This window comes from Pelophylax lessonae (genome assembly GCF_965119305.1).
Source record: "Pelophylax lessonae genome assembly, chromosome: 9".
In the NCBI taxonomy this organism is placed as follows: Eukaryota; Metazoa; Chordata; class Amphibia; order Anura; family Ranidae; genus Pelophylax; species Pelophylax lessonae.
Window position 1 is genome coordinate 18598032 of NC_138776.1, and position 12486 is coordinate 18610517.

Sequence of the window (12486 nt, forward strand, 5' to 3'; positions counted from 1 at the left end):
TCGTATCTGTTGCCCATGTATGTTACCCCTCTTTGTTGCCCTTGTATATGTTGCCTTTCTCTCTGTTGCCCGCCTCTCTGTTGCTCGTATCTGTTGCCCATGTATGTTACCCCTCTCTGTTGCCTTTGTATATGTTGCCCCTCTGTTATCTGTTGCCCCCCTCTTTGTTGCCCTTGTATATGCTGCCCTTCTCTCTGTTGCCCATGTATGTTGCCTTTGTATATGTTGCCCCTCTGTTATCCTTTGCCCTGCTCTTACCCCTGAATGCTGCCCCTCTGTTACCCCTCTCTGGTACCTATATGTTGCCCCCTAGTTGTAGAGGGAGGTGTATAGAGAGTGTTGGGTATGATGACAGTTGTCAGACTTTTATGGGATGGGCGGTGGGTCCCGTCACACACAGAGAACGTTCCGCCCCATTCATAACTCATAGCTCATAGCTCGCAGGGACAACCTGTTTATCTTCTGCACCTCCACGCGGCTCCTGTCACTCCTCGTCTGACCTTTGAGCACTTCTCTGCTGTAGGCTCGGGGATTAGGACTTTTCCTGCGTTCCTGGCGGCGATATTCGCCGTCCTCGCTGCCCCGGGACCATGCTGTGGAAGCTCGTGAGACGCTTATCCAGAAAGAGGTTTAGAGTGGATAGAGAGATTGCGATGGATTTGAAGGTGTGTGGTTGGGTGGAAGGTTTTCACTCCTCTGTATCATCAGATCTTCTCTTCTCCCCCGCAGCATGCACACCTCCGAGAAAGATGCCGCCGGTGGCACCGGCTGGTTCGACAGCAGCCCAACCATGAGCGACTCTCGCCCCGAATCCCCTCAAGGTACCGGCAAGACGCAAGCCTTCGACTTGTTCAACCTGGTGGTGGCCTACAAGAGGATCGAACTGTACGTGGAGCCGCTACGGGACGCATGGGACGTCATCCGCTACCTGCTCAGGTAATGAGCCCCGCCGCACTGGGGTTACTTTGTTCTCAGCAAGGTGTTCCCAGTAATACAGCAGATGGCAGAAATGGTAATTATTCTTACCATCCCCCTTCCCGCCCTCCCACCGTGTTTTGTCCATAGGTTGGCTCTGCACTATATACAGTACACTTCCCTGCACTCTGTACTGTGTGTGCTGCATGGTATCACTTATACCGTTACCTTCCGGAGCTTCCACTATCATTCACTGATAAGAGGGGATTTCTAAAGCCTAACTGATGTGCGGCGCAGGGGAGAGGGGAGGTAAGAGCAGGTGGTTGAGCCACAGTTTTGGATGGAGAATGAAATGGTTACAACCCCGCCCACTTTATTTGTGGATTTATTTTTTGTTGGCGGTGTCCCATTGGGGAGATTCTCTTTCACTTCCTCTCTGGAGACACAACAAGGAAGTGCTTCTTCTCTCATATACACTGTGTGGGGTTTCACTTTTGTTATTACAACGTTCATTGGATTTAAAGCGTTCGTCCACTTCGTGTCCCTTTCACTGACCCTCACAGCGTACCTTGGCAGCTGCAGGGGGGTAGTTTGTGTGTAAACATCACAAGCCGCCTGTCAGATGGAAGTGACACCCCCCCCCCCCCCCATGCTTTCCTTCTTAGAGGAGGGTAACACAGGGGGTAATAGAGGGGTACCAGAAAGGGGCAAAGGAGGGGTAACAGTAAGAGAAATAGAGGGGTTACAGTGAGAGGAGTAATTGAGGGGTAACTGTTATGAGTGATTGAGGGGTAACAGAGGAGTAATAACAGTGAGAGGGGTAATAGAGGGTTAACAGTGAGAGGGGTAATAGAGGGTTAACAGTGAGAGGGGTAATAGAGGGTTAACAGTGAGAGGGGTAAGTTTTTTGAGTACCTTAATGGTAACAGTGAGAGGGGTAATTGAGGGATAACTGTTATAATTAATTGAGGGGCAACAAAGGTGTAATTGAGGGGTAACAGTGAAAGGCATAACACATAACTGTTATGCCTAATTGAGGGGTAACAGTGAGAGGGGGAACGGGGAGAGGGGTAATTGAGGGGTAACTGTTATGATTAATTTAGGGGTAACAGTGAGAGGGGGAACAGTGAGAGGGGTACTTGAGGGGTAACAGATTGGAAGCTCTTACAAGCAGGGCTCTCTGATTCCTCCTGTATTGAATTGTGTAACTGTACTGTCTGCCCTCGTGTAGTAAAGCGCTGCACAAACTGTTGGAGCTATATAAATCCTGTATAATAATAGTATTATTATTAGTGAGAGGGGTAACAGTGAGAGGGGTAATTGAAGGGTAACAGTGAGAGGGGTAATGGAGGGGTAGCAGTGAGAGGGGTAATAGAGGGGTAGCAGTGAGAGGGGTAATGGAGGGGTAGTAGTGAGAGGGATAATTGAGGGGTAGCAGTGAGAGGGGTAATTGAGGGGTAGCAGTGAGAGGGGTAATTGAGGGGTAACAGTGAGAGGGGTAATTGAGGGGTAACAGTGAGAGGGGTAATTGAGGGGTAACAGTGAGAGGGGTAATTGAGGGGTAACAGTGAGAGGGGTAATTGAGGGGTAACAGTGAGAGGGGTAATTGAGGGGTAACAGTGAGAGGGGTAATTGAGGGGTAACAGTGAGAGGGGTAATGGAGGGGTAACAGTGAGAGGGGTAATGGAGGGGTAACAGTGAGAGGGTTAATGGAGGGGTAACAGTGAGAGGGTTAATGGAGGGATAGCAGTGAGAGGGTTAATGGAGGGATAACAGTGAGAGGGGTAATGGAGGGGTAACAGTGAGAGGGGTAATGGAGGGGTAACAGTGAGAGGGTTAATGGAGGGATAGCAGTGAGAGGGTTAATGGAGGGATAACAGTGAGAGGGGTAATGGAGGGATAACAGTGAGAGGGGTAATGGAGGGATAACAGTGAGAGGGGTAATGGAGGGGTAACAGTGAGAAGGGTAATGGAGGGGTAACAGTGAGAAGGGTAATGGAGGGGTAACAGTGAGAAGGGTAATGGAGGGGTAACAGTGAGAAGGGTAATGGATGGGTAACAGTGAGAGGGGTAATGGAGGGATAACAGTGAGAGGGGTAATTGAGGGGTAACAGTGAGAGGGGTAATGGAGGGATAACAGTGAGAGGGGTAATTGAGGGGTAACAGTGAGAGGGGTAATGGAGGGGTAACAGTGAGAGGGGTAATGGAGGGGTAACAGTGAGAGGGGTAATGGAGGGGTAACAGTGAGAGGGGTAATGGAGGGGTAACAGTGAGAGGGGTAATGGAGGGATAACAGTGAGAGGGGTAATGGAGGGGTAACAGTGAGAAGGGTAATAGAGGGGTAACAGTGAGAAAGGTAATAGAGGGGTAACAGTGAGAAGGGTAATAGAGGGGTAACAATGAGAAGGGTAATGGAGGGGTAACATTGAGAAGGGTAATAGAGGGGTAACAGTGAGAAGGGTAATAGAGGGGTAACAGTGAGAGGGGTAACAGGGAGAGGGGTAATTGGGGGGTAACAGTGAGAGGGGTAATTGAGGGGTAACTGTTATGATTAATTTAGGGGTAACAGTGAGAGGGGCAACAAAGGGGTAACAGAGAAGGGTAATTGAGGGGTAGCAGTGAGAGGGGTAATTGAGGGGTAGCAGTGAGAGGGGCAACAAAGGGGTAACAGAGAGGGGTAATTGAGGGGGAACAGTGAGAGGGGTAATTGTGGGGTATTTGAGGGGTAACAGATTGGAAGCTCTAACAAGCAGGGCCTTCTGATTCCTCATGTATTGAATTTTGTAACTGTACTGTCAACAGTGAGAGGGGTAATAGAGGGGTAACAGTGAGAGGGGTAATAGAGGGGTAACAGTGAGAGGGGTAATAGAGGGGTAACAGTGAGAGGGGTAATAGAGGGGTAACAGTGAGAGGGGTAATGGAGGGGTAGCAGTGAGAGGGGTAATTGAGGGGTAACAGTGAGAGGGGTAATAGAGGGGTAACAGTGAGAGGGGTAATAGAGGATGAGTGCAGATAAAGCCTCTGGTGTGGTGTATGGGATGTATTCAGCAAGATAGAAGCAAATTTTAATAAATTCAGAAGATTGGGATTTCCTGGGGGGGGGGGTGATCTTTGTGATCCGATAGATAAACATCAACTTTACAGTCAGCTCTACTGTCCATTATTCTAATAGACTTACAGCCAAGTTTACCTTCCTCCTGCCCAGCTCTAGTGTCCCTTTAAAGGAGTCCTAACACTTTGGAGGGGAGAATTGGGATGTACTTCCCGATCACATGACCATTGTGATTGGCTGTCACACAGTGATCTCATGATTGGGGGAGTCCATGTTGCTGGTCCTCAGTCATAACGAGAGCAAGAGCTGTCTATGACAGCTCAGTCATCTTGAGTGTGCTTCCAGAATCTTTGATGGGCGATATGTGAGACATGTGGGCATTTAAATCTCACTCTTTGCTGCTGCATGCATTATGTTACATGGCAGGTAGGAGGTTAAAAGGCAAAGGTACAGATATAATTGTTTTAATAATGTATAATAATAGTTTATTATGTAGTATTGTTGTCGTTGTTATTAAAAATGATGATGAGAGTAATGATCATCTCCTTCTTTCTCTCTTCTCCTTCCTCCTTCTTTCTCTCTTCTCCTTCCTCCTTCTTTCTCTCTTCTCCTCCTTAGCTCAATTTCTCTCTTCCCCCTCCTTCGCTCCGCTCTCTCTTCTCCTCCTTAGAGCCTTTCTCTCTTCTCCTTCTTTGCTCCTTTCTCTCTTCTTCTCCTCCTTAGAGCCTTTCTCTCTTCTCCTTCTTTGCTCCTTTCTCTCTTCTCCTTCTTTGCTCCTTTCTCTCTTCTCCTTCTTTGCTCCTTTCTCTCTTCTCCTCCTTTGCTCCTTTCTCTCTTCTCCTCCTTTGCTCCTTTCTCTCTTCTCCTCCTTTGCTCCTTTCTCTCTTCTCCTTCTTTGCTCCTTTCTCTCTTCTCCTTCTTTGCTCCTTTCTCTCTTCTCCTTCTTTGCTCCTTTCTCTCTTCTCCTCCTTTGCTCCTTTCTCTCTTCTTCTCCTCCTTTGCTCCTTTCTCTCTTCTCCTCCTCCTTTGATCCTTTCTCTCTTCTCCTCCTCCTTTGATCCTTTCTCTCTTCTCCTCCTCCTTTTGATCCTTTCTCTCTTCTCCTTCCTCCTCCTTTGCTCCTTTCTCTCTTCTCCTTCTTTGCTCCTTTCTCTCTTCTCCTCCTTTGCTCCTTTCTCTCTTCTCCTCCTTTGCTCCTTTCTCTCTTCTTCTCCTCCTTTGCTCCTTTCTCTCTTCTTCTCCTCCTTTGCTCCTTTCTCTCTTCTTCTCCTCCTTTGCTCCTTTCTCTCTTCTTCTCCTCCTTTGCTCCTTTCTCTCTTCTTCTCCTCCTTTGCTCCTTTCTCTCTTCTTCTCCTCCTTTGCTCCTTTCTCTCTTCTTCTCCTCCTTTGCTCCTTTCTCTCTTCTTCTCCTCCTTTGCTCCTTTCTCTCTTCTTCTCCTCCTTTGCTCCTTTCTCTCTTCTCCTTCCTCCTCCTTTGCTCCTTTCTCTCTTCTCCTTCCTCCTCCTTTGCTCCTTTCTCTCTTCTCCTCCTCCTTTGATCCTTTCTCTCTTCTCCTTCCTCCTCCTTTTGCTCCTTTCTCTCTTCTCCTTCCTCCTCCTTTTGCTCCTTTCTCTCTTCTCCTTCCTCCTCCTTTTGCTCCTTTCTCTCTTCTACTTCCTCCTCCTTTTGCTCCTTTCTCTCTTCTACTTCCTCCTCCTTTTGCTCCTTTCTCTCTTCTACTTCCTCCTCCTTTGCTCCTTTCTCTCCGCTCCTTCCTCCTCCTTTGCTCCTTTCTCTCCTCCCCCTCCTCCTCCTTTGCTCCTTTCTCTCCTCTCCTTCCTCCTCCTTTGCTCCTTTCTCTCCTCCCCCTCCTCCTCCTTTGCTCCTTTCTCTCCTCTCCTTCCTCCTCCTTTGCTCCTTTCTCTCCGCTCCTTCCTCCTCCTTTGCTCCTTTCTCTCCGCTCCTTCCTCCTCCTTTGCTCCTTTCTCTCCTCCCCCTCCTCCTCCTTTGCTCCTTTCTCTCCTCTCCTTCCTCCTCCTTTGCTCCTTTCTCTCCTCTCCTTCCTCCTCCTTTGCTCCTTTCTCTCCTCTCCTCCTTTGCTCCTTTCTCTCTTCTCCTCCTTTGCTCCTTTCTCTCTTCTTCTCCTCCTTTGCTCCTTTCTCTCTTCTTCTCCTCCTTTGCTCCTTTCTCTCTTCTTCTCCTCCTTTGCTCCTTTCTCTCTTCTTCTCCTCCTTTGCTCCTTTCTCTCTTCTTCTCCTCCTTTGCTCCTTTCTCTCTTCTTCTCCTCCTTTGCTCCTTTCTCTCTTCTTCTCCTCCTTTGCTCCTTTCTCTCTTCTTCTCCTCCTTTGCTCCTTTCTCTCTTCTTCTCCTCCTTTGCTCCTTTCTCTCTTCTTCTCCTCCTTTGCTCCTTTCTCTCTTCTCCTTCCTCCTCCTTTGCTCCTTTCTCTCTTCTCCTTCCTCCTCCTTTGCTCCTTTCTCTCTTCTCCTCCTCCTTTGATCCTTTCTCTCTTCTCCTTCCTCCTCCTTTTGCTCCTTTCTCTCTTCTCCTTCCTCCTCCTTTTGCTCCTTTCTCTCTTCTCCTTCCTCCTCCTTTTGCTCCTTTCTCTCTTCTACTTCCTCCTCCTTTTGCTCCTTTCTCTCTTCTACTTCCTCCTCCTTTTGCTCCTTTCTCTCTTCTACTTCCTCCTCCTTTGCTCCTTTCTCTCCGCTCCTTCCTCCTCCTTTGCTCCTTTCTCTCCTCCCCCTCCTCCTCCTTTGCTCCTTTCTCTCCTCTCCTTCCTCCTCCTTTGCTCCTTTCTCTCCTCCCCCTCCTCCTCCTTTGCTCCTTTCTCTCCTCTCCTTCCTCCTCCTTTGCTCCTTTCTCTCCGCTCCTTCCTCCTCCTTTGCTCCTTTCTCTCCGCTCCTTCCTCCTCCTTTGCTCCTTTCTCTCCTCCCCCTCCTCCTCCTTTGCTCCTTTCTCTCCTCTCCTTCCTCCTCCTTTGCTCCTTTCTCTCCTCTCCTTCCTCCTCCTTTGCTCCTTTCTCTCCTCTCCTCCTTTGCTCCTTTCTCTCTCTTCTCCTTCCTCCTTCTTTGCTCCTTTCTCCTCCTTTCACCTAATACAAAAGATGTATTGCTTTAGTGAAAGAACATTACCTACATACAGCAGTCGATGGGGGGGGGGGGGTCCGATAAGGTTACATGTATAAAGTAACATTGTATCCCTTGCCTTGTACAGCGATAAAACAAAGTATCCTATGGAATCTCGTACTCTGTTTTCCTGACTCTGCAGGTTTTTTTCTCTTATTTTGATAGAAATCTCTGTATTTTTCTATGTACAGGTGGCAGACCCCCATTCTCTCTCTGCTTACATTCCTCACAGTCAATGTTCTGCTGCTGACTTTAAATGAAGGTAAGCCGATTTCCTGCTTTGTGTCTTAAAATGAAATTGTGCTTAAAATATGGACATTAACCCCTCCTGTACCAGCCAGTAATACCCCTTCCTGTCCAGGCCACTCTTCAGTTTCAGTTTTGCGATAGTCTGACTGACAATTCATCTGTCCTAAAGCACTTGACAAACAAATTAAACAAATTTTAGATTTTTTTTTTTTCCTGGAGGCAGATGGAGCTTTCTTTGGTTGGTATTTAAATTATTATTATTATTTTTTTTTTTTTTTTTTTTAAACCATAGACTAAGATTTCTGGAAGAAAAAAAAGTGTTTCCTTTGAAGAATAATTCCACTTTTGTTGAGGAAAAAAAAAATCTCCCCCTCTGGGTGATCCCTGTATATTGCAGGGATTGCAACAAATTTTTTAGCAGATTCCTACTTTGTTATTCTGAAGAAATAGCGGTTTGTTTTTCCGTGTCCATGTCCAGAGTGAATGTGATTGGGGGTGACTTTATAATTATCAATCAGCTGCTGCACCTGCAGGGCTCTGATCAAAGTGGCAGGGTCTGCATCCCTTTTTAGATGTGATTTCTCTTTGCTAGTATCACACCAAAATTTACATTTGTGTTGCAGGGGATGCCCCAAATATGACTTTTTTAGAATTCAGAATTCTGGGAAAATCAGTGAGCCAATCACACAAGCAGGGAATTGCATTCCTGGGGGTGCTCTGTAAACCATCTGTGTACTGTACAGGACGCCTCTATATTGCCATATTGTATTTTAATAATTTTTAATTATAATGACTTGTGTAGCAATTGTAAGCACTAGATTATTTTTTTTTTTTATTTGCTAATTTATTTTTCCCCCCACGAAACTGTAGATACCCCTTAACCACTTGCCAACTGCGCAACAGCCAAGAGATAGCTACAGCGTATTCATCCAGTTCTGGGAGAGTGTCAGCAGAGGTCCTCCTAGAACACCCCCCCCCCCCCTGCCCTGCGTGCCTCCTGCAGTGCACATGGGGTGCGCTCTGTGACCGCTGTGTCCTTCGGTAAAGGGCCAATTACAGCGGTCCTTTACTATGTGATCAATCACAGCTGATCAGATGTAAAGAGACCTGACGGTTATCAGCAGTCCTTTCCTCCCACGCTGTGTCTGTGGGCAGAAAAGAGAGCAGATAACCTGCAAGCCTGTCAGCTTATCATTTACACTGATTATCAGTGCAGCCTCACCAGTGCCCATCAGGGCAGCTCCTCATCAGCGCAGCCTCATCGCAGCCTCACCGTCTCTTTATCGGCGCAGCCTCACCGTCTCTTTATCGGCGCAGCCACACCGTCTCTTTATCGGCGCAGCCACACCGTCTCTTTATCGGCGCAGCCACACCGTCTCTTTATCGGCGCAGCCACACCGTCTCTTTATCGGCGCAGCCTCACCGTCTCTTTATCGGCGCAGCCTCACCGTCTCTTTATCGGCGCAGCCTCACCGTCTCTTTATCGGCGCAGCCTCACCGTCTCTTTATCGGCGCAGCCACACCGTCTCTTTATCGGCGCAGCCACACCGTCTCTTTATCGGCGCAGCCACACCGTCTCTTTATCGGCGCAGCCACACCGTCTCTTTATCGGCGCAGCCACACCGTCTCTTTATCGGCGCAGCCACACCGTCTCTTTATCGGCGCAGCCACACCGTCTCTTTATCGGCGCAGCCACACCGTCTCTTTATCGGCGCAGCCACACCGTCTCTTTATCGGCGCAGCCACACCGTCTCTTTATCGGCGCAGCCACACCGTCTCTTTATCGGCGCAGCCACACCGTCTCTTTATCGGCGCAGCCACACCGTCTCTTTATCGGCGCAGCCACACCGTCTCTTTATCGGCGCAGCCACACCGTCTCTTTATCGGCGCAGCCACACCGTCTCTTTATCGGCGCAGCCACACCGTCTCTTTATCGGCGCAGCCACACCGGCTCTTTATCGGCGCAGCCACACCGGCTCTTTATCGGCGCAGCCACACCGGCTCTTTATCGGCGCAGCCACACCGGCTCTTTATCGGCGCAGCCTCACCGGCTCTTTATCGGCGCAGCCTCACCGGCTCTTTATCGGCGCAGCCTCACCGGCTCTTTATCGGCGCAGCCTCACCGGCTCTTTATCGGCGCAGCCTCACCGGCTCTTTATCGGCGCAGCCTCACCGGCTCTTTATCGGCGCAGCCTCACCGGCTCTTCATCAGCGCAGCCCCACCGGCTCTTCATCAGCGCAGCCTCACCGGCTCTTCATCAGCGCAGCCCCACCGGCTCTTCATCAGCGCAGCCTCACCAGCACAAGATGGTGATGATCCAGCACTGGATGGGCGAACGGTTTGGCTCGTGCATGAGTTCGGGCCGAACATTTGCCTATTTTGCCGTTCGCCGAACACCCGAATTTGCAGGGTGTTCTCCCCCAGGAACACCCTGCAATGCGCAGAGCGCTGCACCGTGCATTCTGTGCCCTGATTGGGCATAGCTTTGCCCAATCAGGGTGCAGTGTAAGCTGATTGTTAAGGAACAGGGCCGGGAAGCCGGCTGCCACGTCCTTAACAACTGATGAGTCATCAGCTGTCAATGGGTTTCCCGCTGACAGCTGAATAAAAAGAAAAATAAAAAGTGCTGGTAAAAAAAAAAATAAAGAAAAAAATGGCATGGGGCCCCCCTCCAGTCCATATCAGGCCCTTTAGGTCTGGTATAGATTTTAAGGGGAACTCTATGCCTAAATGTTTTAAAAAATCGACGTGGGGTCCCCACTAAAATCCATACCAGACCTTTATCTGGCGGGTCAGGAAAAGGTGGGGGCTCCTGAAGCATACCAGGCTACATGCCCTCAACATGGGGGGGGGGCGTGGGTGCATTGGGGCAGGGGGGCTCCGCGCCCCCCCCACCCCAAAGCACCTTGTCCCAATGTTGATGGAGACAAGGGCCTCTTCCCGAAAACCCTGGGGTGTGGTTGTCGGGGCGACTGCGGGTGGGGGGGGGCTTTTCGGAATATGGAAGCTCCCTTTAACAAGGGGGGGGCCTCCAGATCCCACCCCCCCCATGTGAATGGGTAGGGGTACATAGTACTGTGCATTCCGCAAGTGCAGTTGCTTCAGAGCTTAGTGAGGGTGAGCTCTTCTGACTTCCATCATCCAATCGTGCAAACTATATGTGTGTTTTTTTTTTTTTTTTTTTTTCCTTGCACGTGATTGGGTATTCTTTGCATAGTGAAGCTTTACATCATTTACTAAGCTCTGGAGCAACTGCACAGTCTATTTTCCATTAGTAAATCAACCTCAAAGCCACAGAGTCCAAATGACAGCCAGTCAATGAGCATTTCCAGCAGCCACCGCATCTTCCGTGTGCCTCTCAAGAATAGTTTTCTTTAAGGATTTATTTTTCAGTAATCTTGCTGGGTTTTTGCCCCCCCCTTTACCTTTCGAACAGTAAAGGATTCTTTGTTCTCGGCTCATAGAATGGGGTGTGGATTGTTTGCTCTGCCCGCTGTGTACAGAGATTAGGGAGAGAATGCTGCCAGCAATGTACCGGGATTACTGCAGAGTTATGTGACTGATGGCAGGCTGCGGGGGGGGGAGGGGGGGTGTACAGGGAAGAGCCGGTTTGAGTGTGTATTTGAAAAAAACCCTGAGGAATGAAAAGTGATGACTTATTTACAATGTATCCAATTCTCTTTTATCTCCTGAGCACGCAACATCAACCTGGTGTGGGACGTGCAATGGCAGAGGGTCTAACCCTTCTACTTTTAAATAAAATAAAAAAAAAGTTATGCCTAGAGATACACTTCAAAAATAATAAAGCCCTGCTCCTTATTTTTGGGTTTATACAGCTGTTGGGCCAATATGCAAACTCCATGCAGGTAGTGTCCTGGTACATCTTCAATACGAAGACCCCAGTGCTGCAAGGCAGGTGTGCTAACCACTAAGCCACAGTGCTTCCCAATAAAGAGTGCCTAAGGCAGCAGGAGGTGCATGTTGGAGATCTGTGTGAGTAAAGCTGATCCTTCACTCTATAAGGTCTAGGAATGGATCCGCTACCCCCTCGTTTGTCCTATCCAGGGCTTTTTTTCAGCGGGAACGCGGGGGAACGCAGTTCCGACACCTTCAGTACTGAATGGTACTGTATTTAATGGCAAGGGGTGCTTGGGAGTGCTGGAGGGTCTATTGATAATGGCTGCTGGGGGAATCTATTGTTGCTGAAGGGGATCTATTTTTGCATTGTTGTTTGTTGTTTCTGGGGAGGTCAATTGTTGCTGGTTTGCTGGAGGGGGGCTTATGATGCTGAGGAGTCAATTGCTGCTGGATGGGACTTGCTGTTGAGGAAGGGGGTCTGTTGATGCTGGCTGCTGGGCGATCTTTAGTTGCTGGGGAGGGTCTATTGCTGGTGGATGCAGGGGATCTATTTTACTGCTTTTCTTGCTATCATTACCAAATTCCATACAAATTACTTAGCACCACAAAATTATACCTGGCTCTGTATTCTGTAAGGGGGCGGCACTAAGAGTCGGAGGGGTTGAATCAAGAAACAGTGCTCAGGGGTGGGTAGGGGCAGAGACCAGAATTGACCCAGAAAGGGGGAGTTCCTGCACCTATTCTCTGAGAAAAAAAAAAAAAAGCCCTGGTCCTATCTATTACACACCTGTAATAGATGTAAAGTGTGGCGCCCCTACATCTAAGAAAGCCTCCATGATGGAGTATATATAACAATATATATAGAAGAGATCAGAGGACTCCACCTAGATGTGTAATGTGGTCTTAACTCGCGTTATAAGGGTTTCCATGTTGGAGCATATACAAAAAATACATAGACGAGATTGGTAGAATCCACCGATATAAGATGTGTAGTGTGGCCCTAACTCTGGTCTAAGAGCCTCCAGGTTGGAGTATATAAAGGAAATCATAGAAGATATCAGGGGCTCCACCGATAATAGATGTGTAGTGTGGCTTCTAACTCTGGTCAATGAGGATGTTGGCGCATATATAGCAATACATAGAAGAGATTGGGAGACTCCACCTATAATGTGGCCCCTAACTCTAGTTTACCAGGGCCTCTATATTGGAGCATTTACAAAAATACATAGAAGAGATTGGGAGACTCAACCTATAATAGATGAGCAGTGTGGCCCCTAACTCTGGTCTATGAGGGTATCCAAGTTG

General features: G+C 48.6%; 1 protein-coding gene across 4 annotated transcripts in view; it reads left to right on the plus strand.

Moving 5' to 3' along the window:
* The window catches only part of ZFYVE27 (zinc finger FYVE-type containing 27), a 145503-nt gene that overhangs the window by 12854 nt on the left and 120163 nt on the right, over nt 1-12486 (plus strand). For 2 of the 4 annotated variants that reach the window (XM_082267479.1, XM_082267480.1), the window contains exons 1-3: nt 473-628; nt 730-936; nt 7265-7335. In XM_082267479.1, coding sequence (XP_082123605.1) covers nt 591-628; nt 730-936; nt 7265-7335 — 316 coding nt within the window. In that variant the 5' untranslated portion in view covers nt 473-590. Of the gene's footprint in view, nt 1-472; nt 629-729; nt 937-7264; nt 7336-12486 lie in introns of those variants that run through there. The other 2 variants (XM_082267482.1, XM_082267481.1) reach the window with 2 other exon arrangements.